At 40.8% G+C, this 24,478-nt stretch overlaps 1 protein-coding gene across 1 annotated transcript in view; it reads left to right on the top strand.

Moving 5' to 3' along the window:
• VAV3 (vav guanine nucleotide exchange factor 3) overlaps positions 1-16,409 on the top strand; it is a 405,871-nt gene extending 389,462 nt beyond the window's left edge. Inside the window, exons 26-27 of the mRNA XM_060085957.1 lie at positions 15,557-15,708; positions 16,368-16,409. Coding sequence (XP_059941940.1) covers positions 15,557-15,708; positions 16,368-16,409 — 194 coding nt within the window. The remainder of the gene's footprint in view (positions 1-15,556; positions 15,709-16,367) is intronic.
• The last annotated feature ends 8,069 nt before the right edge of the window (positions 16,410-24,478 follow it).

The following is a 24,478-nucleotide window of genomic DNA, read 5'->3' as shown; positions in this document are numbered from 1 at the left end:
AATGTGATGCTCTGAGAAGGATGTAACATCACTTTTGTGGTATTCCTGCCCTCCAGGGTGCACAATTTGAATCGAATCATGAGGAAATATCAGAGAAACCCAAACTCAATGACATTCTACAAAATAATTGGCCTATGCTCTTCAAAAATGTCAATGTCATGAAAGACTGCAGAATTGTTTCAAATTGAAGAGAAGACCAAAGAAACATGACAGCCACATGCAACATGTGATCCTAGGTTGAATCCTGGACCAGAAATTTTTTTTTTTTTTTTTTTTTTTTTGCTATAAAGGACACACAGGGAACAATTAACACATTTTGAATAAGTTTCTAGATTAAATAATTTTTGTTTTTGATAATTGTACTGTGATTATAAGAGAAGAAAATGCCTTTGTTTTTAGGAAGGACACACAAATATTTAGAGATAAAGGGCATTGTCTGCAACATATTCTAAAATAGTTCAGGAAAATATAGAGATGATAAACATGGTAAAATATTAACACTTGAGGAGTTTGAGTGAAAAAAATATAAGAATTCTTTGTACTATTCTTGCTACATTTAAGTCTGAATTATTTCGGAAGTAAAAGTTTTAATATTTCGAGATGATCCGTTTACCTTAGGACTAACAGAATTGGGAGAAAATGGCAGCATTCTCCTCTTTCACCTGTTCCAGGAGCAGGGGCAGCTTGGTGCACTGATTTTAGGGTGTGTAGAGTACGGAGTAGGATGTATTTGAACCATCTCTTCCTTACCTGTTACCTCACTGTATTTACTTACTCATTCCTTCATTGTTTTATTCAACAGTTATTTATTCAACACTTACTATGTGCCGGGTCCTGTTCTGGATGCTAAATATAACAGTGAATAAGATGGATAGGAACAAACATAAAACAAATAACTTCATAAATAATCACAAATTTTGATAAGTCTTGTGAAGCAGAAGCAAAGTGAAAGTGTACAACAAGAGGGCCTATTTAACCTGTAGGGTCAGGGAAGGACATTTTGAAGAAGTGGCGTCTAGACAAAAAGGATCTATGTGGATTGGCAGGGTGTGGGTTAGTGGTGGTAGGGAAACATCACAGTGAAGAAGCAGCTTGTGTGAAGGACATTTAACAGGAAATAACTTCACACGTTTAAGGAATTAGAAGGGGATCGAAATATTTAAAGCATACTGAGTGGATTCTAATATATACATTGGGAATGTACTGAAGCTTTATAAGCAGAAATGATATGAACTGATTTACACTGTTTTGAAAGATCACTGCCTACTCTGTGAGAGTGGCTTGAAGGGAGGCATGGACCAAAGAGATGAGTGAGGAAACTACTGTAGATGTCCAAAGGAGGGATGATGGAGGTTTGGACAAAAGCTGAATAGAGACAGTGGAGCAGGACAGTGGGCAAATTTTGGTATAATCTGGAAGTCGAATTGATTGGATAAAGGAATTGAGGTAGAAATGGTACATGTATGATACACATTTGCCTTGGATGACTGGCAAACGGTGAAACCATTGGACTGATCAAGAAACAAAAGAGACATAACATGTATAGAGGAGGAGATAATACATTCAGTTGTGCACAGACTTTCAGTGCCTGTGCACACTCGGGTTCAGTAGGCATTTGACATTAAGAAGAGTGGTTGGGGTTGAAGATAGAGTGTTATGAATTGCTCACACTTCGTTACATAGTTTACATAAAATATAGCATTATTTTTATACAGTTTTAATGATTTCTTCTGGTATATTGCTCCCTGAAGCCTTAGGAACCAGGCTCCTAAGCTTCCCATTCTCAAATTGCACTTTGCACAGTGCCTTTCAAGAAACACGTGCTCAGAAAGGGCTAAATGAGTGAAGTCAGAGCCTAAGGTCTGTGGGAGACATAGCAGGTATTAAAGCACTATGTGTAGTTGTTATTTGAAAAAGCATGGAGAGATAGGTGGGTTTGAAAACAAAATATAGAACAGCATGATCCTTTTGAGGTGGTGACAAATATTATAGCAATTCTTCAAAAATTGACAAAGGCTTCCTGGGTCTTTGGGACCATGCGAATGACCTTGCAGGAAAAAGTAAAAGCCAGAGCCAGGGCCCAGGCTGCTTTTCCCTACTGTGGTCTTGTTCCTTTCACGCAGGTAGTCCCATTATTCTATTAGCCATCTGACAAGGTGCTTAAGCTTCATTTTAGCCAGTGTTTTAGAAACTTGGAGAATTTGTATTGTTCATATTTATTTAACTCACTGTAACATTATATAACTTGCTTACTCCTGATAATTCTTGAAACATCTGATAATGCCTTAACCATTATTTATTAGTTTTATCACAGTGTAATAGTGGATAATATTTATTATCTCCTTCATACACACTCCTCAAACATCCACTTATTTTTTACCTTCTTGCCCTTGTAATTCAACATATCTATATTCATCTACTCTTATTCTGATCTCCTAATTTTATCCTCAGTCTTTTGTCATCTTTTTCCTTGGTCATTTGGCATTTGGGTTTGATTTAATCTAATTTTATCCTGGTAATTTAAATATCTGTTTTAATCTCACTGTAATAGCTTCCTATAACTGCCTTAAAAATTACCATAAATGAAGGGGATTAAAACAACAGAAATTTACTCTTATGTTCTAGAGGCCAGAAGTCTGAAATCAAAGTGTTGGCAGGGTTGGCTCCTACTGGAGGCTTTGAGGGGGAATCCATTCCATGCCTCTCTTCTAGTTTCTGGATGGCTGCTGGCAATTTTTGCTGTCCCTTGGCTTACAGACACACCATTCCAATCTCTGCCTTGTCTTCATATAACTTCCTCCTCTGTGTGTCATCTCCCTTTCTCTTCTTTTATAAAAACACTTATTTCATTTAGAGCTCATCACAATACAGGATGATTTCATCTTGAGGTCCTTAACTTACATCAGCAAAGACCCATTTTCCAGATAAGATCACATTCACAGGTTCTAGGCAGACATGTCTTTGGGGAGGTGAGGCACCATTCAACTCACTGTAATCTCATCATACTAATTTTAAATTTTTCTCCAAATTTTTCCATCCTTATTTTTTTCTTATTGGAGTTATAAGAGGACTTTGCATTATTAGGGCAGATGGGTAGTCAACGGATGGGGAGTTACAGTGAAGTGTTTTCAATGGCTTGTAACTTTCCTGCAGTGAAACGCACTGTCTTCCTGAGAGAGAGCACTTCTAGCCAATGAAAGTTTCCCAAAAAGGTCTACATGACTGATTGTTTGAAACACTATATAAAATACTTGATATAGAATAAGAACCTAGTAATTCTGTCTGATATTCAATAATTTAATGATTAAAAGAACACTATATTTTTCAAACCCCTTTCACTTATATTAATGTCTCCAACTGAATGTTTCATGAATCACCAGTCCTGTGAGAAACATCATGAAAGGTTTCGTTTGTTAAACAGATGTACCAGAAGTGCTGCTTGTATGATATAGGAAAGTGATGAGTTTCCCAAGTTTATTTCATCCTGCAACACTGTCTCATAATGTGTAATGTTTGTATTATGAGCCATGAGAGAGTTAGTGTATGTGATGTACTTAGAACAATGTCTGGCACATGGGAAGTGCTCTGTGCATGCTTTTCTATGGGCTAAGGTGGTTCTAACATATTGCTGTCATTTTTATACTCTTTTTCTCAGGATGCCTATCATGTCCACAGAACTTACTGTTCTTGGGCAACTAATCAACTACAGCTGAACATGTTCATTATTAGGTCATTCTGGCCTTCCCTTTTTTACTTACTTGCTTCAGGAGCTTTAGTAGCTACTGTAAGCAATTTTTATCCTGAACCTGATAGCTTTAAGAATTAGTAGCCAGTACCCAGGGTCCCTTCAGAAATCTATAGCTTGCAGATCGAAATTCTACAGATTCAAGTAACCTCACTCAAAGCTGTCCTTTTGGGCTTCCCTGGTGGCGCAGTGGTTGAGAGTCCACCTGCCGATGCAGGGGACACGGGTTCATGCCCCGGTCCAGGAGGATCCCACATGCCATGGAGCGGCTGGGCCCGTGAGCAATGGCCACTGGGCCTGCGCGTCCGGAGCCTGTGCTCCGCAACGGGAGAGGCCACAACAGTGAGAGGCCCGCATACCGCCAAAAAAAAAAAAAAAAAAAAAATAGCTGTCCTTTTTCATGTTTCAAAACTCAAAAAGCAGTCCTTATGTTTTAATATGTCTCATTTTGTATATTGTTCTTTCTATAAACCTTATTTTCTAAATTAAAAACTGGTCTCAATCTGTGTAATGTTCCCTAATTGACTATAGTGTCCTCATGTGGCAGCCCTGATCCAAGGCTTTGGTTTTTCTAGTCTCTCTTCCCTGTAAAACAAACATAAATTGAAAGGAATTCCTTTTTTTCCTTGCTAAAATTTGGATCAGTCTCCTAGCTTTGAGGAACAATGCTGAGAGCTCTTTTTTTCCTCATATATACCACTGATAGGCAGCTTCCCCTACTGAATTCCAGATCTGGATAAGGGAGCCAGTCCGACTTGGCCAGGGTTTCCCTTCATTCACTGCTTTATGCATTCAACATTTTTGAGCATCTACTTGCACTTAACACTCTACTGCACATATCCCTTGGGTGTTACATACAGTTTAGCTTAACAGCTGAACAATAGACAGGAATGCAGGGGGACTCTGGTATTGAGGCACTTCAGACTTAGCAGCAGTGTCAACCCGGGTAGAGGCTTTCTTAGCAAGTGTTTTTTTGTGACATTCCTGAGAGGTCATCCTCAGGCTTTACTTGACACTCAGGTGACTATGTCTACGGCCACACAAATCACCCAACTTATTTATTTTATAAATTTATTTACTTATTTATTTTTGGCTGTGCATGAGCTTTCTCTAGTTGCAGCGAGCAGGGGCCACTCTTCATTGCAGTGCAAGGGCTTCTCTTGCTGCGGAGCATGGGCTCTAGGCGTGTGGGCTTCAGTAGTTGTGGCTCACAGGCTCTAGAGCGCAGGCTCAGTAGTTGTAGTGGACGAGCTTAGTTGCTCTGCGGCATGTGGGATCTTCCAGGACCAGGGCTCGAACCCGTGTCCCCTGCACTGGCAGGTGGATTCTTTTCTTTTTTTTTTTAAATAAATTTATTTTTGGCTATGCTGGATCCTCGTTACTGTGTGCGGGTCTCTCATTGTCACGGCCTCTCCTGCTGCAGAGCATGGGCTCCAGGCACGCAGGCCCCAGCAGTTGTGGCACATGGGCTCAGTACCTGTGGCCCGCGGGCTCCAGAGCTTAGGCCCAGCAGCCGTGGTGCACGGGCCTAGTGGCTCTGCAGCATGTGGGATCCTCCTGGGCCAGGGCTCAAACCCGTGTCCCCTGCATTGGCAGGCAGACTCCCAACCACTGCACCACCAGGGAAGCCCCTGGCAGGCGGATTCTTAACCACTGCACCACCAGGGAAGCCCCCTAATTTATTTTTTGAACAGAATTTTTTTAATGCTTATATTGATCCAGAAACTTGACTTATTGGAGCTATTTACCATCATTAGCTCATCTCTTCAGAATTACTCAAAGTTAAATATACTACATACACACTCTACCATGATTGCTCCATTGTCATACACGTGGTTGCCAAATCTGTCACCATCCTGGCCACTCTGCTATGAATACACTCAAATTTGTCAGAATTGAGCATAAACACTTCAAGATTATCTGACTTGCTCATTCAGATCTTTTCCTATTCAAAGCTCAGTCTTTCTACTCAAAGCTCCATCTTCCCCTGTTAATTTTCCCTCTTTTTCTTTATCCTTCTTCCTCATAGGGCAGTTCTCCAAGAACTTCTCTCCTCATCTCATCTTTAGTTATTACATTCCCACCAATAACCCCACAGGTCCCCACATTCATTCATTCAACAGACCTTTATTGAGAGCCTACTGCAGGGTTGGCACTGTTTAAATTGCTGGGGATACGCAGCAGTGGAAAAAAAAAGTCTCTGCCTTTGTGGAACTCACATGGTAATGGGGAAGGCAAATAATAGATAAAAAATAAATTATATAGTATATTAGAAGTTGGTGAGTGCTCTAGAAAAGATAATCTAACAACGTAATGCTACTCAGGAGTGCTGGGGATGGTTTATGATTTTAACTGGGGTGGTCAGATGATGAGGAACAAAAGTAGAGATTCATTTTTCCTCCTTTTGGTAGTTAATAGAGAGCCGGCTCAGCAGTTTTCAGTTCTCAACAGTAGAACAGGCTAATACCAGCCACTGGCTTCCAAAGCTCCCCTTTCTAACAAGGTCATTTGTATGACCAGTGTCTTAGTCTGTTTGGGCTACTATAACAAAACACCATAGACCAAGTGTCTTATAAACCACAGAAATTTATGGCTCACAGTTCTGGAGGCTGGGAAGTCCAAGGTCAAGGTTCTGGCAGATTTGGTATCTGGTAAGAGCCTGCTTTCTGGTTTATAGAAGGCACCTGTGTCCTCACATGGTGGAAAGGGGTGAGGAAGCTCTGCAGGATTGCCTTTTTAGGAGCACTAATCCCATTCATGCAGGCTTCATTCTCAGGACCTAAGCACATCCCAAAAGCCAAACTTCCTAATACCATGGCATGAGGCATTAGGTTTCAACATATGAATTTTGGTGTCTGGAGGGGGACACAAATATCTGGTCCATAGCAAACAGGGAGTTTCTGCTATCATAAACTCACATAAATACCCCATCCATCTGAAGAGCAGGCTACTGGAACTTTGACCATGGTGTGTACAGACCATCCACGCCCAATCTAAGCAGTAGGACAATGGGAATTTAGGGGATTGAGTACCCTCTACCTGCTTCTTTGCTTGTAGAAAACCCTGCTTTCTCTCTGCACCACATGGCACAAGTGGTATGCGTCCATGACTCTTTTATGGGGCATCAGGGTAGGCCTCGTTGTGAAGGCAACACTTGAGTAAAGATTCAAGGAAGTGCGAGCAGAACAGCCAGGGCAAAGTAAGGAGCATGTATGACATGTGCAATGTGGCCAGAGCAGCAGAGATGGAGTCAGAGGGGCAAGGGAGGCCAGCCTCTGTGAGGCTTTATAGGACTTTAGCTTTTGTTCCGGAAGACATGGGAAGCCATTGGAACGATTTAAACAAAGGAGAGACATGGTCTGACTTGGATTGTTCTAGAGTCTGTGTAAAAACAGGAAGACCAGTTAGGGGGCTCATGCAGCAATCCAGGCGAGAGATGGTAGCAGCCTGGACCAACATGTAGCCAGATGGGTCACCTTTATAATATATAACCGAACAGGACATTCTGACACATCAGATGTGAGACAGAATAGCAAGAGAAGACTCAAGACTGTGACTGTAAGGCTTTTGGCCTGAGCAACCGGAAGACTGGAGATTTTTGTAGGGAAAGGCTCAAATGGAGCCTAAAGTCTAGTCATAGCACTTTCTATCCAAGATGAATAATTCCCATATCTCTGTATCATCTCTGTGTCTGTCTCTTTACTAATTTGTAAGCTCCTTTAGAGTCGATGCTCTGTCTTATCTGTTAAATCTCCAATAGCACCTTAGCACAGTCCCTGGCACATTAGTAGTTATTTAATAGATGTCTGCCAATTATTGTTAAAGAGTAAGGATTTAGGATCAGGTTCACATCTTGATAAACTAGATGCCTATAAATAATCCGATATCCCTTGAAATGTCAAATGATCTAATTTTCCATAACAATAAAGACTTATACTCATATTTTTGCTTGCTAATGGCTTTATGTAGTTAGACTGTGCAGTGTTGAATATAAAGCAGTGTTTCTTTTCACAATAATTCTAAGTTTTCCTTGTCATATCTTAGGTTAAAAGAGATTTGTCCATTTACCAGATGTCAGCATTCAATTAAATGAAACCAATCTGAATCATTCCTCCTTTTTCAGTGACAATATATAAAATATACAATAAACACTATATTTGAGGGAGATGGGGAGCACATATTTGATACTATGTCTATGAATGTTTCTGGGAGTCTTAAGAAGAAGACATGGCTACGTTCTAAACTAAAACCAGGTTAAGGGTCACAAATTTAAACATTCATTAAATTCTCAGCATGTTCTCTGCTGTTAGGCCATCTGTAGACAGTCTTGGTAAAAGGAACCTCCTGGATCCCTCAAAGTGTCCCACATAGGAACACAGTCCTTCAGGAAAATCTCTAGGCCACTGCTGGGCCCCAAACTCACAGGGATAGCTGTATTGATGATGGTATCATTGGTACAATTGCCTGATATTTTTACTTTTTTTTTAACATAAATGAGTGTAAACACGTGGTTGTTACATCTTAAGGCTGAGCATTAGGTAATGTCTATCCCAGAGAATAATTAGCAAATGCTTAGTATCATGCTCACTTATACATATAATGGATAATTAAGTGGTAGTTCAAAAATACTGTGAAAAATACTTTGATTTGGGGTGCAGTGGTTGAGAGTCCACCTGCCGATGCAGGGGACACGGGTTCGTGCCCCGGTCCAGGAAGATCCCACATGCCGCGGAGCAGCTGGGCCCGTGAGCCATGGCCGCTGAGCCTGCGCATCTGGAGCCTGTGCTCCGCAGCGGGAGAGGCCACAGCAGTGAGAGGCCCGCGTACAGCAAAAAAAAAACAAACTTTGATTTGGTAACCAGTACCCTAAGGACTAGTGTTGATTGAGCTTGGTCTCTGCTGTGTACAAATTTCAAATGTTATTGAAACTTGAGTGGACTTTCATTTGCTTGTGAACATGAATAGCCTAATCAAAGCAGAGCATAATACTTTAAAGCAATGCTTAGTTAACCTTAACAAAAGTATAGGTATCAGATACCAATTCACTATTCATTCACTATTATTATTCTGTGAACATTGTGTTCCTCTTTTAATTGACATGCTTCTGTGGCTCTGTCCTCTCAGTCAAGTCTCAGAACTGGATAATATTCACTTATGATGTGCCAATCAGTTTATTATGGCTATGCTAATAGCTTCTGTTTCAATTAGAGAATCTTAGTACTTCAAGTTTCATTTAACTTGGAAAAGTTAATATTTGACTTAATATTTGAGTTAATATTTTAATAACTCCTAATGAGACCTTTTAAGTCACTAAACTATGAGCCACTTATTTGCTAATATTCCATGAACATTAACCCATTTGAGTGCCAGATATCATGTGAAAATAACCAGAGACCCCTACCTAAGTGTGATGGTCTCTCTGAGCAAGGTTCTCCTTCGTCTGTGCTAATAAGGAATTGAAAGTATTTGAGGAAGGATGAAAGTTAGGCCCCTTAACTAAAGAATGCAGTTTGCAAATGATTACTTCAATGAAAAAGGTCTCAACGTAGATTTACTATTATCTCAGTGGATACAGGTATGAATAAAAGTTCTTTCTCTCAAGAAGCTTCCCAGAATAATGTAATGTACTAACAGCAGGCTTCCTATAATATTAGGTGGTGAAGTGAATATTATGCCAGGAAGTGAAAGGGATAGGAAATAATAATCCCTCAACATTCCCATCTGAATGTCACTGTTACTCAGCTGTTTCTATTCCATTCCAGGATCTGCACGTACCAATAATTCTTATATTAGTGTCATCTTGGTATAGTTGGAGGAGTATGATGAAGAAAACATGTATCTGTACGTGTGTGTAGAAATAGGTTGATGTATTCTCAGTATCGACAGAAATATGTTTTGCAGGTTAAACCATTCTGCAAAATATTTTTATCAAATACCTTATTCTGACATTGCTTACATCTAGATTTAAATCCATACTTTCCTAGGGAAACACATTATTTTATACTCGTCTACATAGGTGCCAGACATTCAAATGCTGTTTTGACAGCTTATGAGAATCAAGGACCCAAACACATTGAAAATTTATGTATAGAAAGAGCGACAACAGTAAGTCATGCTACAATGTGTAGAAAAGTAGAAAGCATCTTACCAAGCCTTAAAGTGTTTGGCTGAGAGCTACATACTGGGTGACAGGAGCAAAAGGTTAATCAATTTCTCCTGAGAAGGTTCCTCAGGTGTACAGTATGGTTAATGCCATGAGACATTCAGAAAAATTATAGTTATTGTAGGAATATCATTGATAGATTATGGCTCTCAGGGATCCTGGGGAATAAAACCTGAACATATTTCACGTTCTTCCCTTTTGGCTTTTGTTGGAAGTTTTTGAGCAGTTAAGTGAGCAAAAGATGAGCTCAACAAACAGGAGGAGGAGAAATAAGGAGCTTGCAGAATTAAATACCCTGCCGAGATAACTCATCCATTTAGCAGCTTCAGTTGCTTAGCCCTGGGCCTGATTCTGTGGGGATGCAGAAGCAGCATAAGAGCCAGTCCCTACTCTCCAGAATCAACGATTCATTGAGATACAACACAGGAGCACATGCAGTAATTAAACAGCAGGGCCGGGGAGCGCCATGATGTAAGTGCCTAACAGACGGCTACAGAGGACAGAAAAGGGGACGAGTGTTATCTGGATTGGTCAGGGAAGGGCCTGAGCTGAGCTTCAGAGACAAGGAGGTTAAAGTTCGCAGAAGCAAGGCGAAGGAGCAGCATCCCAGGATGAGGGTGGGAATGATGTTTGCGGGGTGGGGGGCAGTTAGGAAGCTGGGATGAAAAGAATTTGTGTGGGTAAATGATGGAAGATTTGGTGAGAAAGGCAGGATATAGCCAGACTACAAATTGCTATGGAATTGAAGTCAAGAGTTAGGATTTTATAATTTAGGAAAAGGAATGATGAGTCTGTTTATGGTGAGTAGCTGAGGGGGTATTTAGAATAGAATGGAAAGAAAGCTGAAAGTAAGAAGACCAATTAGGAGGCAGTTGTCTTAGTTTAGAAATGGCCTAAGTCCCTGAGTTGGGATGGTGGAGCTGAGAATTTAGTGAAGGAACAACTTTATATCTCAGAGGAAGAGGAGAGTGAACAGAAAGAGCTAAAGAGGTATACTGACCTTGCAAAGATGGTTGGCAAAGAGAACATGGGAGTAGTTGGAAAAATAACACAATTGTGGGAGGTTGAGCTAGGTTACGGGGAGGAAGATGATGAGTTTGGTTTCAGACAAGTTAAATCAGAGATCATGACTGTACCTCATGGCAGGGTGATGAAAATGTGTGAAATCACAGACTGGAATTCAGGGGAGGAGCCCCAAGCCATATCCAAGAATCTGTTCCATTCATTGAGGAAAAATTAGAGTGAAGCCAGCAGAGGAGCGAAGCCCTGACCACGGTGGGAAGAGCTACCATTTAGTACAGATGATAATGTTTAGATAAGATTTAAGATGGTTCAAATTATAGGTACTTGACATGAATGCAAATGTTTGCAGGGCTTTTAGGGTTAGAAGAGAGGGGTAGGGGTAGCACAGCGATGTTATATATTTGAAACAGATTCAAGTCCTCTGGTGAGGCATTATCCATATTCAGGAATGTTAGATATTTTAAGATGAGAGAAAGGTAGATAGATTAGATAACCTATTTTTGAGGTTTAAATAGCATTTAATTGTGTTTTCATTGATTTCTTATTTCTTCCTTCTAGAGTGAACTTATCTTGTTATATTTCAGACTCTTGAATTACCTTCATTAGAAATTTTGGGGAAATACTGTCTGCTCTTATTACTCCATGGATAAATAGTCCCAGAGAGAGAACCGGGGATGGACACTTAGAAAGCAGTTTGGGGAGAAAATGCCCCTCATTACAAAGAAGTAATGGAGAGAATGAGGAGTTCTCATTTAAGTTCTCACAAACGTGGGGTAGGAATCTTGGCACTAGATTTTCTGCCAAAAGTAGTGTTAGGGTGCCATTTTCCTCCTTAAATTAAAGATGACATCCTCTCCTCTAACAGTGGGTATAATATGATCTCGAGGAAAACAAAACAAACCAGTTACACTGCATGGCAATAAGTGAATTGCGCAGATTGTAAAATTAGCTGTAATAGCATATACTGCTGCCTTTTAAAATAAAAAAGTGTAACTTGGAACATGCAATGGATTAGAAAAGAACCTTGATTATTAACAAGGATATACTTCAGGGCAGGTTAAAAGTAAGTAAGCGAAGCCATTTATGAGAAAAGTGTCATTGAGTGCACCAGTGTATATATGAACCAAAGAACATCTGAACACTTCCTTCCAATTCCTTTCCCCAGTTTATTTGGTTGGAATCTAAGTATCCCGTTAATGAGCTACTGATGTTCTTAGTATCTCTAGGGCCCCTTCTTGACAGGAGTATCTCTGCCATAAAGTTTTCAGTAACCCAGGTTCCTTGAAGCTCATCCTTAAGGTGAGGTCTGCCTTCTCAAGAATCAGAATGGTAGCTTTCACATTCCAGACAGCAGCATAGAACAAAGAATCAAAGAGAAGGGTGAAGGTGTGTGCCAGCTGCCTTCCTAGGAAAGGTACCAGAAGTTGCCTTATGATACTTCTGTATATATCCCAGTAGCAAGGACTTAGTATCCCTTCTGGGCTAATATAGCCCAACGAAATAACCTATTACATGGATTAAGGGAAGAATAAATATTGGGAGAAAGTTTACAACCACACCTTCCTTTTCCATTGCAATGGCACCATGGTATCAGCAGGGAGAGTTTTAAAACTGCCTAAGGTGGTACCTGAAGCAGAGGGGTCAATGCAGAGCAGGGTAGCAGTGAACAGCCTCGGCTCTGGAGTAACACTGCCTAGGTTTGAATCTAGGTTGTTCTCAAATCTGAAGAAGAAATAGCATGGGTTCCTTCCCCTTTGACTTGTTGTGATAATTAAATGAATATAAAACACCGAGCATGGCATCTAACACTTCCAAACCATTTGATAATTTTAGCTCTGATTATTAAAAAGCGAGAAGTTTTTGAGCATCCAAATGCATAGAAATTTTCTGTACATTACTATAAGTTGGGGATAGATTTACTCTTTTCCAGATATAATTCAAAGTGGTTTATATTTTGTTTTTGGAAGTAACCTAGCATGTTCATGCTTGTTTGGAGGGTGAATGTGGTTCCTGACAAATCGTCTGAGTGATTTTCTTGAATTTTCAATGGGCTGTGCATGTTTCATTGACACCACCTATAGGCTCTTACTTCTTGTATCAGTTTTGATGTGAAGCATATTTTACGTTAAGAATTTACAGGATCCCCCTCTCCACTGATGTGACAAAGTGGGAATTGTGCACCACATCAAGAGGAGAAGGCCGTCCTTGGATAGAGTGGGTACGCTGTGTTCACCTATAAAGGGATAGATCGCTCTGAATTGCAGAACTAATGTCAATCAAAATGTAATAATCTGGCTTGTTCTTCATTTAGAAATGGTGATAGGAGACAAGTGAGTGAAAGCAAAGCTTGATATTTCAACTTTGATATGACAGTTTTCTTAAGGTTATAGACAACGAAATAGCTGTGTCAAAATATGTTTTGCCAACACCTAAATGGTCTTTGCTTCTCTCTTTTTCTTTCCCTCTCTAAGCCCCTTCTTTGTTCTGTGGGTTTTCTTTTGTAACTCCTCCAGACTACAGCTTTGTTCCCCCTTCTTCCACTCCTTTCTGGTCAGGTACTGCTTTACTGCTTTTATATGTCTTTTCAACTTGCTTTTGTTTGCAAATAAAATATTTTGACTTCTGTGTATGGCTTCTCATGTAGATACATTTCCTCACAAACAGCCCCTCGAGTCACATTCCCACCATGCACTTTCCTTTTCTCTGTCATCAAGTCATCGTTTGTCTTGACATACCACTCCTCTGGTTTTGTGTGTGTGCTCATGTTATGTATTTCAGCAAGACATTTTCTCTTTCATCAGCTGGAAAGAGTTGAGAGCTGAAAGTATAAAGGGGGAATGAAACACTCCATAAAACTAGTTTTCCTGAGGATCAGAAATTTTAGTTGAGAAGAGCCAGTGTTCATGTATTTCCATTAAGAAAATAAATAGGACCAAAATCCCAACTTTATCTCCAAATATAAGAGTACAATTTGGTCCAAATTGCTTTAAAGGATGACTGTGCCCATCGGTTTGCGCTGGGCATTCTGGTCTCGATTTCTGTCATTAGCCAGAGAATGTAAGGGCTGTTTATGTGACACATAGGGGAGTACATGATGGCTGGATAAAGTATGTTTTCTTACAGATTTTTAAAAATTAACCTGTAAGTCCCAATGGAATAATAAAATTTAGTACCAGAAGGCCCTTACAAGTCATCTAGTATAGACCTTTCATTTTATAGGTGAGGAGAATGTGGCCCAGAAGGGTTAAGAGACCTGTACAAGGTCACACAGTTAAGTTGAGGATGGGTTTTTCCATCACTGGGGTGTTTTTATGTGCACGACTCTAAGAGTAGTGCCCCAGTAACGGGATGGTTTTCAGTAAGAAAACTATTAAAGTGGTTTGTGTCTGAACAGTAAAATAAAATGACCTATTTTTGCTCCCTTTACAGTTCTGAAATCTACAGCATTGCTATTCATTTATCTTATGACGGACACCTGGAGACTAAAAAAAATTTCTGTCATTGCAGAGCCCTGAAAAATAGGCCAGAGATCCCGGTCTCCAAGTGGGCAGGCTCTTCCAGGGTAACAGGTCATAACTGCAGCTGCCTAGGCACTGGGAACTGTTAAAAATATGGATGTGTGGCATTTCCCATGTTTTTTTTTCTTATACTTCAGTTTCTCTACCGTTTAAGGTTTATAAAGTCCCACCAATCTCAGGTGAGTGATTCTCAGAATCACTGAACATATAATTGAAAACACTTTATAACCCCAAGGAGCAACAGGTAGAGATGTTAATATAAAATGTGTCATGAAACACTAGAGGCAAACAAATGTACAGCCTGAACAGAATTTTCCTTTCAGGACAGGCAGGTGAGGGCAGGGAGGAAGTTAGCTCCTCTCCTACCATTTAAGAAAAAAAAAAAAAAAAAAAAAAAAACTGAATATAGGAGGCAGGTGCCCTGAATCTTCTTTTGATTAAGTATTTCAGTAAAGGTTTTCTATAAGGCAGTATTTGTTTGAAACAAGATAAATGGATGGTGTTTATCTGTTTTTTCTGTGAAACATGATTTAAGCTTCTTCACGAGTGCAATTATATATAAAAGAGTAACTGTCCCTAAATAGTTTTAACTGAAAACAAAGGCTGTTTGGGGGAGGGGGGAGGATAGAAGTGATGACATGGATTCAACAAGAGACTTTCAGAGCAAAAAAGTTGGTTGCTTTGAGTCTTAAGTTGAAAAGTTTACAAGATAAAAATGTGAAGCTTTTAACATAGAGGTTCGAGTTAAAAATGGATTACTACGCCATCAGTAGGAAATTTATGCTAGTTATTTGAGATTCTATCTCCTTAGGTAGTAACTTAGATATTAGCCTTTTTTTTTAAACTACAAAAACTAGTCCCTGTTTTGAAGTTCCTATGAAGAATGTGAAAACAGAACAAGTTTTTTAAACTTTGTGAAATGAACTTGACTACACCTGCTTGAATTGAAACAGCAGTTCTGCTGCTTTCAAGCCCCTCTGCCATCATCACTAGTCTGTAACAAAATCACAGCCACGCATTTTGACAGCATCTATAACATCCATCTGATTAGGTGCTTATGGTTGGTAAACTGCACATCAATTCTGACGCCCCATCATTTCTTTACAGTGTTAAGTCCAAAGGTGCTGGGCATCGCCATTGCTCGATATGACTTCTGTGCAAGAGATATGCGAGAATTGTCCTTGCTGAAAGGAGATGTGGTGAAGATTTACACGAAGATGAGTGCGAATGGCTGGTGGAGAGGAGAAGTAAATGGCAGGGTGAGCTGTCCCTCTCAGTGTGCTCATCACATGAATGAAGGGGGCTGGACACCGCTGGCCCCCATTGTGGTGGGGGGAACCCTACACTGTGTGGCAGGCTTCACCCCCCAGAGCCCGGGCTCCGCACGATGGTGGTCCTTCCTGAAAATAGGCACTCAAGAAAAACGTGTTGAGTGAATATGATAGCGGCATCAAAAAAGTTTACTTGGGCAAGTTTGAGGCTTCCTGTTGGGAAGAGGGTTGAGCATATCAGTTCTTTTGAGTCTCTAAGCCTCTTTTTAAGTCTAGAGCGTAAACTTTATGTAGAGTACAAAATATCTATAAGAGCTGATGATCTAAATTGGAAAGAGTGGGGCTAGGACCTCTGTCTTTATATCTTGTTCTACAGCAGAAATAGGAAGCATTAACTAGTAGAGCCCCTTAATTTACATATTTGTGTGCTAGCAGATTAGAACACTGTTTAAGCGTATTGTAGTCCACCCTTTCTGTCACTCACTCTATTGGGCTTTTAGGAGCAGTTGAAACCGATCCTCTTCACCTGCAGTAGGCATAAAACGCCAGATTAATTCGGGGTGTTATGAAAATGAAATGCTCTGTAGAGTCCCTTGTGGTGCCAGATGCAGAGTCACATTGCTGTGTTGGTTGCTTTTCCTTTTTAGGTGGGCTGGTTTCCATCCACGTATGTGGAAGAAGATGAATAAATTCCAATCCAGCGTTGCACCCCGCACCAGGAATTTCAGAGAAGGGATAAATAGAAGCCTGCACAGCATTATGAATTCACTGAAGTGTTTAAAAAGCTGCCTTTCTGGCTATTCAACATCCTCCCTCTTTTTCCCCTCCTAAGTCTTAATGCTGGGGTTTCTAAAGATGCTGGTACTGACAGATTAATGTCTTGCCTAGAGCTGTGCAAGAAACAGCCTGCCCGCCTGTCATCGTCAGGGACCAGGGCAAAGCCAAAAGCTTTTCTTCCCCCAAAGAGTCCTGCAAACACATTGGTTCACGTTTCTTTTTCCTTCGTCCAGTCAGACGCCACGAATGCCAGCCAGCCATTAGTAAATGCTTAACACATACTTACTTTCTTCTCACGTGCCATTCACCAGAGTTTTTGATGGTACAGAGAAGAAGTTTAACTTTGCCTTTCCCAGCATGAAGAAAAATGGGAGTTCTGCCACTGGGGCAGCTTATTGGAAAGATCCAGCATTACTTGTCTTAAACTGCTTCACAAGGTGACTCATTGCCTGGCAAACACTTTTACCCCCTGATGTTACTCATGTTAAAATATAAGAGACAAATGCTCAGGTTTGCTTCATAAGTGATATTCTATGGGAGGGGGGTCCATTATTCATTTGGTGTCCTGATGAGATTTGCAAACTTTGTCATAAAAAGAAGACATACAGAAGAGTATCTTCATATTAAATCTTCACAACCTTCATGATTTCATAGAGTTATTTTGGAAATGTAGTACTTCACTTATGAGATAATCTTGGTTGGGTATGTTTTAGGTAGTTACAAATAACCTGAATTAAGGTGGCATTGTTTACAGAAACAGACCAAGGGCTATGATTTATAGTAAGTCATTTTAGAGAAGCAACATCTATTAACATATGCCTTTTTCTCCCGACACCTCCCCCCCAGCCCCGCTCAGAAAAAAGACCTGCAATATATTGCTGATTCCCACATTTTCCTGGAGGATTTACAGTAGCACAAACAACCTTGTCGAGGATTTTTGAAGGAAAGCGCAGCAAGGTCCTTTATGCATTTCAGGGACAGAAGGAGGGTCACTAGATTTTTCTGGTCTTATTCACTGTGGGATCCCAGCTCTCACTGAGGCTCTTCCCATCTGAGGCCATTTCTGGGTGTGTATTAACCGGTGGGAAGATCAGTCTGCAGTGCACTTATTTGACCAAGTCTTCACCCTTTATGTGAGGAGTCTTAAGTACATTTTTCCTGGGATGTACAGAGTGCCCAGTCAAGACAGTCAAGTTAAGACACTAACTTGGCTCTTTCCTGATGAATTATTTTCTCCATAGCAGAAGTCATGTTCTGACAAGACTCGGAGAGTGTTTGCAGAAAACATTAAAAGCATTAACTTAATAGAGCCAAAGTAGGAACATTTAGTTCTGAAATTTTGGACCATCTCTAAAATGAGGTGGGCGTGGCTGGCCTTCTCCCCAACCCACTTGAGGGCCAGAACTTGATGTTCATTGGACACGTCTCCCTTTAGAGACCCTCATGGGCTAGGACTCCTTAAATAGAATAGATTCAGGACCTTTACCTCAGAATTATGTAAACTGTGATTGTGTTTTAGAAAAGTTATTATTTGCAAAAACCAGTTAAGATTTTGTATATGTGTAAATGATCATGAAATTGAGTTTTATAAGATGTTCTGTACAGTAAAGTTATACCCTCAAGGTGTATCTTGGAGTGGATTCTTTCCCATAAAGTCTTATCTGCAACACTGTGTCTGGGGAATGTTTTGTCTGTTACTGTCTGCCAAATGTTATGGAGAGGGCAGCTTCATAAACACTCCTGTGTACAGTATTGTAGCTTGTGCTGTTTCTTTTATTGTTGTTTTAGCCGATAGACTCCCTCTCTTTCTTGTTGCATTTCATGGACCTGGGCGTTTCCCAACAGAGGATATTAGAGTCTCTTTTCATGATGTTGCCAATTACATCTTTGTCTATGTTTAATACTTCATGTTGGAAACTTTAAATGCTGCGAATTTGTGTAGATTTCTAATACCAAAGACAGAAGTAAATGTTTTTCCATACTTTGTCTTGCCTGTATGCAGCCCTGTGTAATATGGTGAATTAGAGTGGTATTTCACTTTGTAATATTTTGTAAATATGTCAATATAATAAATAGTTACTACTTGCATTATATCAATTGAGAGTTGAAGTCTTTCCATAGAACAATTCCATACATAATTCAACATGTGCCAACCTCATCGGAAACACGGGACTAGAAGCCCTAACTTTGATCTGGTTTAGCTCAGGATTGCTGCCTGAACAGTGGCCTGTAAGACATACTCAGTAGTTGCAAATAATATATTGTTGACATGCTTCCCATGTGCCATGCACTGTTCTAAATGCTTTATGTGCTCTAACTTGCAGTAACCCCGGGAGGTATAATCCCATATTATCTCCACTTTTCAGATGAAGAAACAGGCATTTCAAAAGGCTGTGACAAAGCGAAAGAGAGGCATGGACATATATACACTACCAAACGTAAGGTAGATAGATAGTGGGAAGCAGCCGCAGAGCACAGGGAGATCAGCTCGGTGCTTTGTGACCGCCTGGAGGGGTGGGATGGGGAGGGTGGGAGGGAGGGAGATGCATGAGGGAAAGGATGTGGGAACAGATGTATATGTATGACTGATTCACTTTGTTATAAAGCAGAAACTAAAAAAAAAAAAAAAAAAAAAAAAGGCTGTAGCTTGACTCAGCTCTCAGAGCTGACAAGCGTCAGAGATGGAGTTCCAAGTTGGACAGTCTGGCTCCAGAGCCTGTACCATGACACTTAGATTAGGGTCAAGAGGGAGCTTAGGGATGTTTCTAAGATTGCACAGCTGAGAAGCTATGATACAAGATATCATAACGATTGAAGATGAACACAGAATTCAGAAATGTTCTCCTATTCCTGCCTCTTAAAAGAAAGCCTCAAACAGATATTGCCTAGAGAGAGAGGTGTCAGAGGAGATTGAGCTTTTTTTCTATTTTGATTCAACTTTTCCACAGAAAATGATAACTGCTAAGCCAGAGAGACACAGAGGCAAGTCTCCCTTGGCAGAGCAGGCCTGCGGGTTGTCCACAGTGGTGGAGACCGGCTAGCTCAGGAGACGGTGGAAGCCCGTTCCTTCTAAGGAGCGGGAAAAGTCAGTTCCACGGTAGTAGCTTCTGGTTGATGTCACCAGAATCACTATGCTCAGAAATATAAAATCTCCCCTATTTCATTATAGTACAGTGGGTTATCCCAACCCTTACTCCCTTTACTTGAAGGGCTGATTCCTTTGGAATTCTCTTCGACATGTTAAAATTTATGTGACTGTAGACCTTGTATCTTAGTATCACCACTCTCACCACCACTGCCAATCATGATAAGAACTCCCTCGATTTATCAGTTAACATGGGAATATCCTTTATAAAACATTCAAATATTTTGTCTTCCATCAAGTAATTGAAGTAAAATATGTTGATAATTAGTCTTTAGGTGCCTTGCTTTGTTCTATTTAATTTGACAGCTGTAGAGAAGAGTGATGAAAGCATATCCCCAGACCTCAGACTGCGTATCTGGGTTCACATCCCATCCTTGCCACACAGGGCCTCAGCCAATCAGTATAAAAACAGCAGGTACTTCACAGGATGGTTGTGAGACTCAACTGAGACCATACGTACGATATAAAGTGGAATGGTGCCTTGCTTACATTGAGCCATTTTTATCATCATCATCATGGCTACCATTGTCAGATGGATTTGCTGGCAAAATTTGGGTAGTTGCTATATTAATCTTTGAATTCCTTCAGTATAATTCAGGCTCACTTACTGGATTAAGGGGCAAAACTATAGATTCTCAATTAGACAGTATCTCCAGGAAGGAAGTTAAATCGTTTGGTATTATAGAAAGTGGAAGTTTTAGCAGTCACACCTGGGTTCAAATCCCAGCCCTGTCAGGGACTTTCTGAGCACCAATTTCATCTTCTGTAATAAAGGGATAATCATAAGTGTCTGAGAGAGCTGTTATGAAGAATAAACCATAACATATGAAAAAAGATGCCAGTAAAGAGCCTGGCACATGGTAGGTACTCAAGAAATGTTGGTCCCCTTCCCCTGAAGAACTGTAAAATACTTCAGAACCAAATTATGGACTGGCAGTTTTTATTTTGCTTACTAGAGCTCATGCTTTGTTTCTTGCACATGATTACATTTTAAGCATTCAAATTACAGATGGAATAAAAAGGTGCGTGTTCAGGAAGATTAATATTCAAACCCACAAACAATCTCAGAAGTTGAATTTAACAGCTCCACTCTATTTTGACCAGAAAAATGGGATTTTCACCCAGCTCATAATCATTTAAACTTAGTCCATTAGTCACTTCATTTTTCACTGAAACTAGTTTTCTGGGATTGGTTGGACTCTGATTAGAAATGTTACGCACTCGCATCTGGCAGACTTTGGAAGGTACCTTATTGTAAGTAATGAACAAGTCCTGAAAAATAGGTCAAAAAGAAATCCTTTCTCTAGTTAGGTGCCATCAATTAGGATTCGGGGACATAGTGACAGAAGAGCAAACAACTCCTCCTGAATCACTCTAGACTGGCCCTGTTAGAAGGTTCCAAAATTTCTAGGCACAGTACAGTCACAGTGACCCAGTTATCGGGAGACCTCAGAGCAGAAACAGAATGAACACAAAAGTCACTCCATGCCCTGTCCGCTAATGGACACTGGCATCCGTGTTGAGTCCTGAGGGAGAAAGTGAACTCCAGAATGGCCGACCTGCCCTCTGCAGGCACAGCCATCACCCCTCACCAGCCGAGTGACCCTGGGCAAAGCACACAGAGCCCCTGTGTCTTTGGAGAATGAAGGGGTTAACTGGATGAAAACTGTTATTCCATCCTAACTCCAGTGGTTTTGTGAAATTATTTGAACCATGGAGAAAACACAAAGAAATTCAAAGACTTCAATGAAATGTAGAGGTTTTAAGATATGCTAGCACTTAACTGAAAGTCAAATATCTGTCCAGTTGTACTCACAATTCTTTGCACAGTCATTTCATGGCTGTTAGTGGCACAGGGGCAGTTCCGAGGGTCTGTTGTACTCACACTGGTACCCTTAGCACCTGTCCATGAGCACATGCCAGAAGTCAAGGGATGTTTGTACAGTGAACGAGTCCCCATCACTCCTATGTGGGGACCTGTGGGCACTAGCTCTAGATTCTATGGCTGTACAGCTAAATGTTCTTTGGCTTTGACTCTAGCAGTTGAGTTCTGTGTGGATGGTTACAATCGAACCCCTGAAACCCAGCTACTCGTGGTCGCACTGGAGACTGGCCAGTTCTTGGCCGGTGTCATGACACCAGCCACCTCTCTCTCTTTCTGAATTAACTGCTTGGGCACATGTGCTCTGGACAGCACACCAGCCCTGCCACCACAACAGTACATTTCAGTTGTACTGCTCTCTGCCCACAGAAGGCACAATACAAATTATCTCATTTAGTCACCTTTTCCTTCTGCCAATGATAAAAAATAAAAAAGTCTCCCTTCATCTGAGACCTACAGCTCATGGAGCCTTTTCACATACTTCATCTTGTTGAATTTAGAGCAGCACAACCCTGAAAGGCAGGTAGGGCAACCCTCATCTGTGATACGACAATGCACAGGAGCTTCCAACATTTCAGAATTCCTAAGGCCTTTCTTCAGAGAGTCATTCTGGGGAGCTGCTGTCTACACTGTGTGCATTTGCTGAGGTCCTAGGTCAGGTGGCAGTGCAGCTGGGTCAAAAATCTTCGTGCCTCTTGCTGTCAGCACATACTGAGGAGTTTGAAGTGTGTCAGTAAATCTAATAATGACTCAAAGTCTGATCAGCGAATGCTTTTGGATTTTCTAGTGATTTGAATGACCTTGCCTCACAGAGGGAAATGTTTGTTTTTTTCCAATGATAATTTAGGTTTTGTCTCTTCCCATTTGGATATTTTTTTAAATCTCACCTCATTTAATTTTTCTAAGAATTCAAAGGTTGGTAACATCCCATCTTTGAATCATGAAAACTCTAGTCCTGGAGAGTAACTCTTCTACACTAGAGCCAGAGCTAGTTTTTAAGGCAGTTCGGCTTGTTTTAATATCACAATCGAATTTTTCATCTAAGCAGCAGCAAAGATTAGTGGTCAAGTCGTCAGCCTTAGAACTGGACTGTTAGGCTCCACCACTTACTAGCTGGATGGCCTTGGGCAAGCTGCTTACACTGCTTGTTCCTCAGTTTCTCTATAGTTAAGATGGGGTGATGATAGCACCTTATTTCAGATGGTTTTCATAAGGATTAAGTGGGATAACATGTATAAACAGAGCTTTTATATTTGCATTTTGGCCATTTTACAAAAATAAATGTTACAAACTAAACTCAGACATGGAAAAAAACCCTCTTGTATGTATATTAGCCTTTGGAAGAAACATCTTAAGATAACTTTTCACATCAGTAGTGCTTTAGAAGTGATGAGCACAATTTAAACATGATTTATTAGTTATCTACTCTCATATAACAAATGAGTCCAGCCCTTTAAGCTGAGGACAACAAACGTCTATTATCCCCCAGTTTCTGTAGGTCAGGAATCGGGGAATAGATTAGTGGGGGTTTCTGGTTCAGGGTCTCCCATGAGCCCTCAATGAAGTCAGTCAGTGCTGCAGTCATCTCATGGCTCAAGTGGGGAATAATCAGCTTTCAAGCTAGGTCATGTGGGCCTCCCTGCGTGGCTGCCTCACAACATGGCAGCTGGCCTCTCCCCAAACCGCACCATCCAAGAGGGAGAGAGCAAGAGCACTCATGGTGAAAGCTAGCCTCTTTATAACTTAACCTCAGAAGTGACAGCCCATCACTCTGCTCTATTCTATTCCTTAGAAGTGAGCTACTAAACCAGCTTACACTCAAGGGGAGGGGATTACCCAAGGCGTGAATACCAAGACCAAGGGATGACTGTGAGCCATGGCAACAGCTGCTGCCACGGATGGGTAAATTGAAAGATCATTTAAGCCAAGTATGAGGTTCACCTGGAAAGCGTGGGTTACTCTGGAGAAATTTAGTTGATTAAAATTTGGTTCTTTGTTTAAAAAAAAACAACTTCCTGTTGATTCCTTAAAGCAATATTTACTGTGTGCAAGGCTTTGCAGAGGATACAGGAAAGAATAAGAGAAGAATGACTTCTCAGAGGAGCTAATTTTCTGTCTTTTCTCATTTAGAAAATGCCCTTCCTGAGGCTCAAAGTGTTGGGAGAGAATGAGAAAGGAGAATTTTCAGACACATAGGAAGTGGAATCAATCTCACAGTAACAGAAAAGTGAAAGAAGCAGTAGCCAGGCATGCCTTGGAAGATAGCTGTTGAAATTTTTAAATTACAAAAGCCAAATATCTGGCAAATCATTCATTCATTCATTCATTCAAGAAAGATACATTGAGATCCTTTGATGTACTCTACCATTCAAAGGCTTGGAGGACCCAACAACAAACCTGACAATTCCTACACTTGGGGAGCTTCCACGCATGCAGATGGTGACAAGTAATAAAGAGATACATCAAGTTGGGTACTGAAAGGTGATATTGAAGGGGGAAAAAGCAAAATAAGAATGTTATTTTTCATAGGGTTGTCAAGGAAATTAATTTTGAACAAAAACCAAATTTAAGTGAGAGGAAAACTGTGTAAATACCTGAGTGCTTAGAGTTTGTATAGAACTGTAGGGGGCAGTGGGGTTGGAGAGAGTGAGCAAGAAGAGAGTAACAGGGCTTCCCTGGTGGCGCAGTGGTTGAGAGTCCACCTGCCGATGCAGGGGACACGGGTTCGTGCCCTGGTCTGGGAAGATCCCACATGCCACGGAGCGGCTGGGCCCGTGAGCCATGGCTGCTGAGCCTGTGCGTCCGGAGCCTGTGCTCCGCAACGGGAGAGGCCACAACAGTGAGAGGCCCACATACCGCAAAAAAAAAAAAAAAAAAAAAAATAAGAGTGTAACAGGCAGTTACGTCAGAGAGCTTCTTGGGGCAGATTGGGCAGGTCTTGTAGGCCTGGTAGT

Source organism: Mesoplodon densirostris, chromosome 2 (genome assembly GCF_025265405.1).
Source record: "Mesoplodon densirostris isolate mMesDen1 chromosome 2, mMesDen1 primary haplotype, whole genome shotgun sequence".
Lineage (NCBI taxonomy): Eukaryota > Metazoa > Chordata > Mammalia > Artiodactyla > Ziphiidae > Mesoplodon > Mesoplodon densirostris.
The sequence above is the reverse complement of the archived record's forward strand: the minus strand, read 5'-3'. Positions and strand labels throughout refer to the sequence as shown.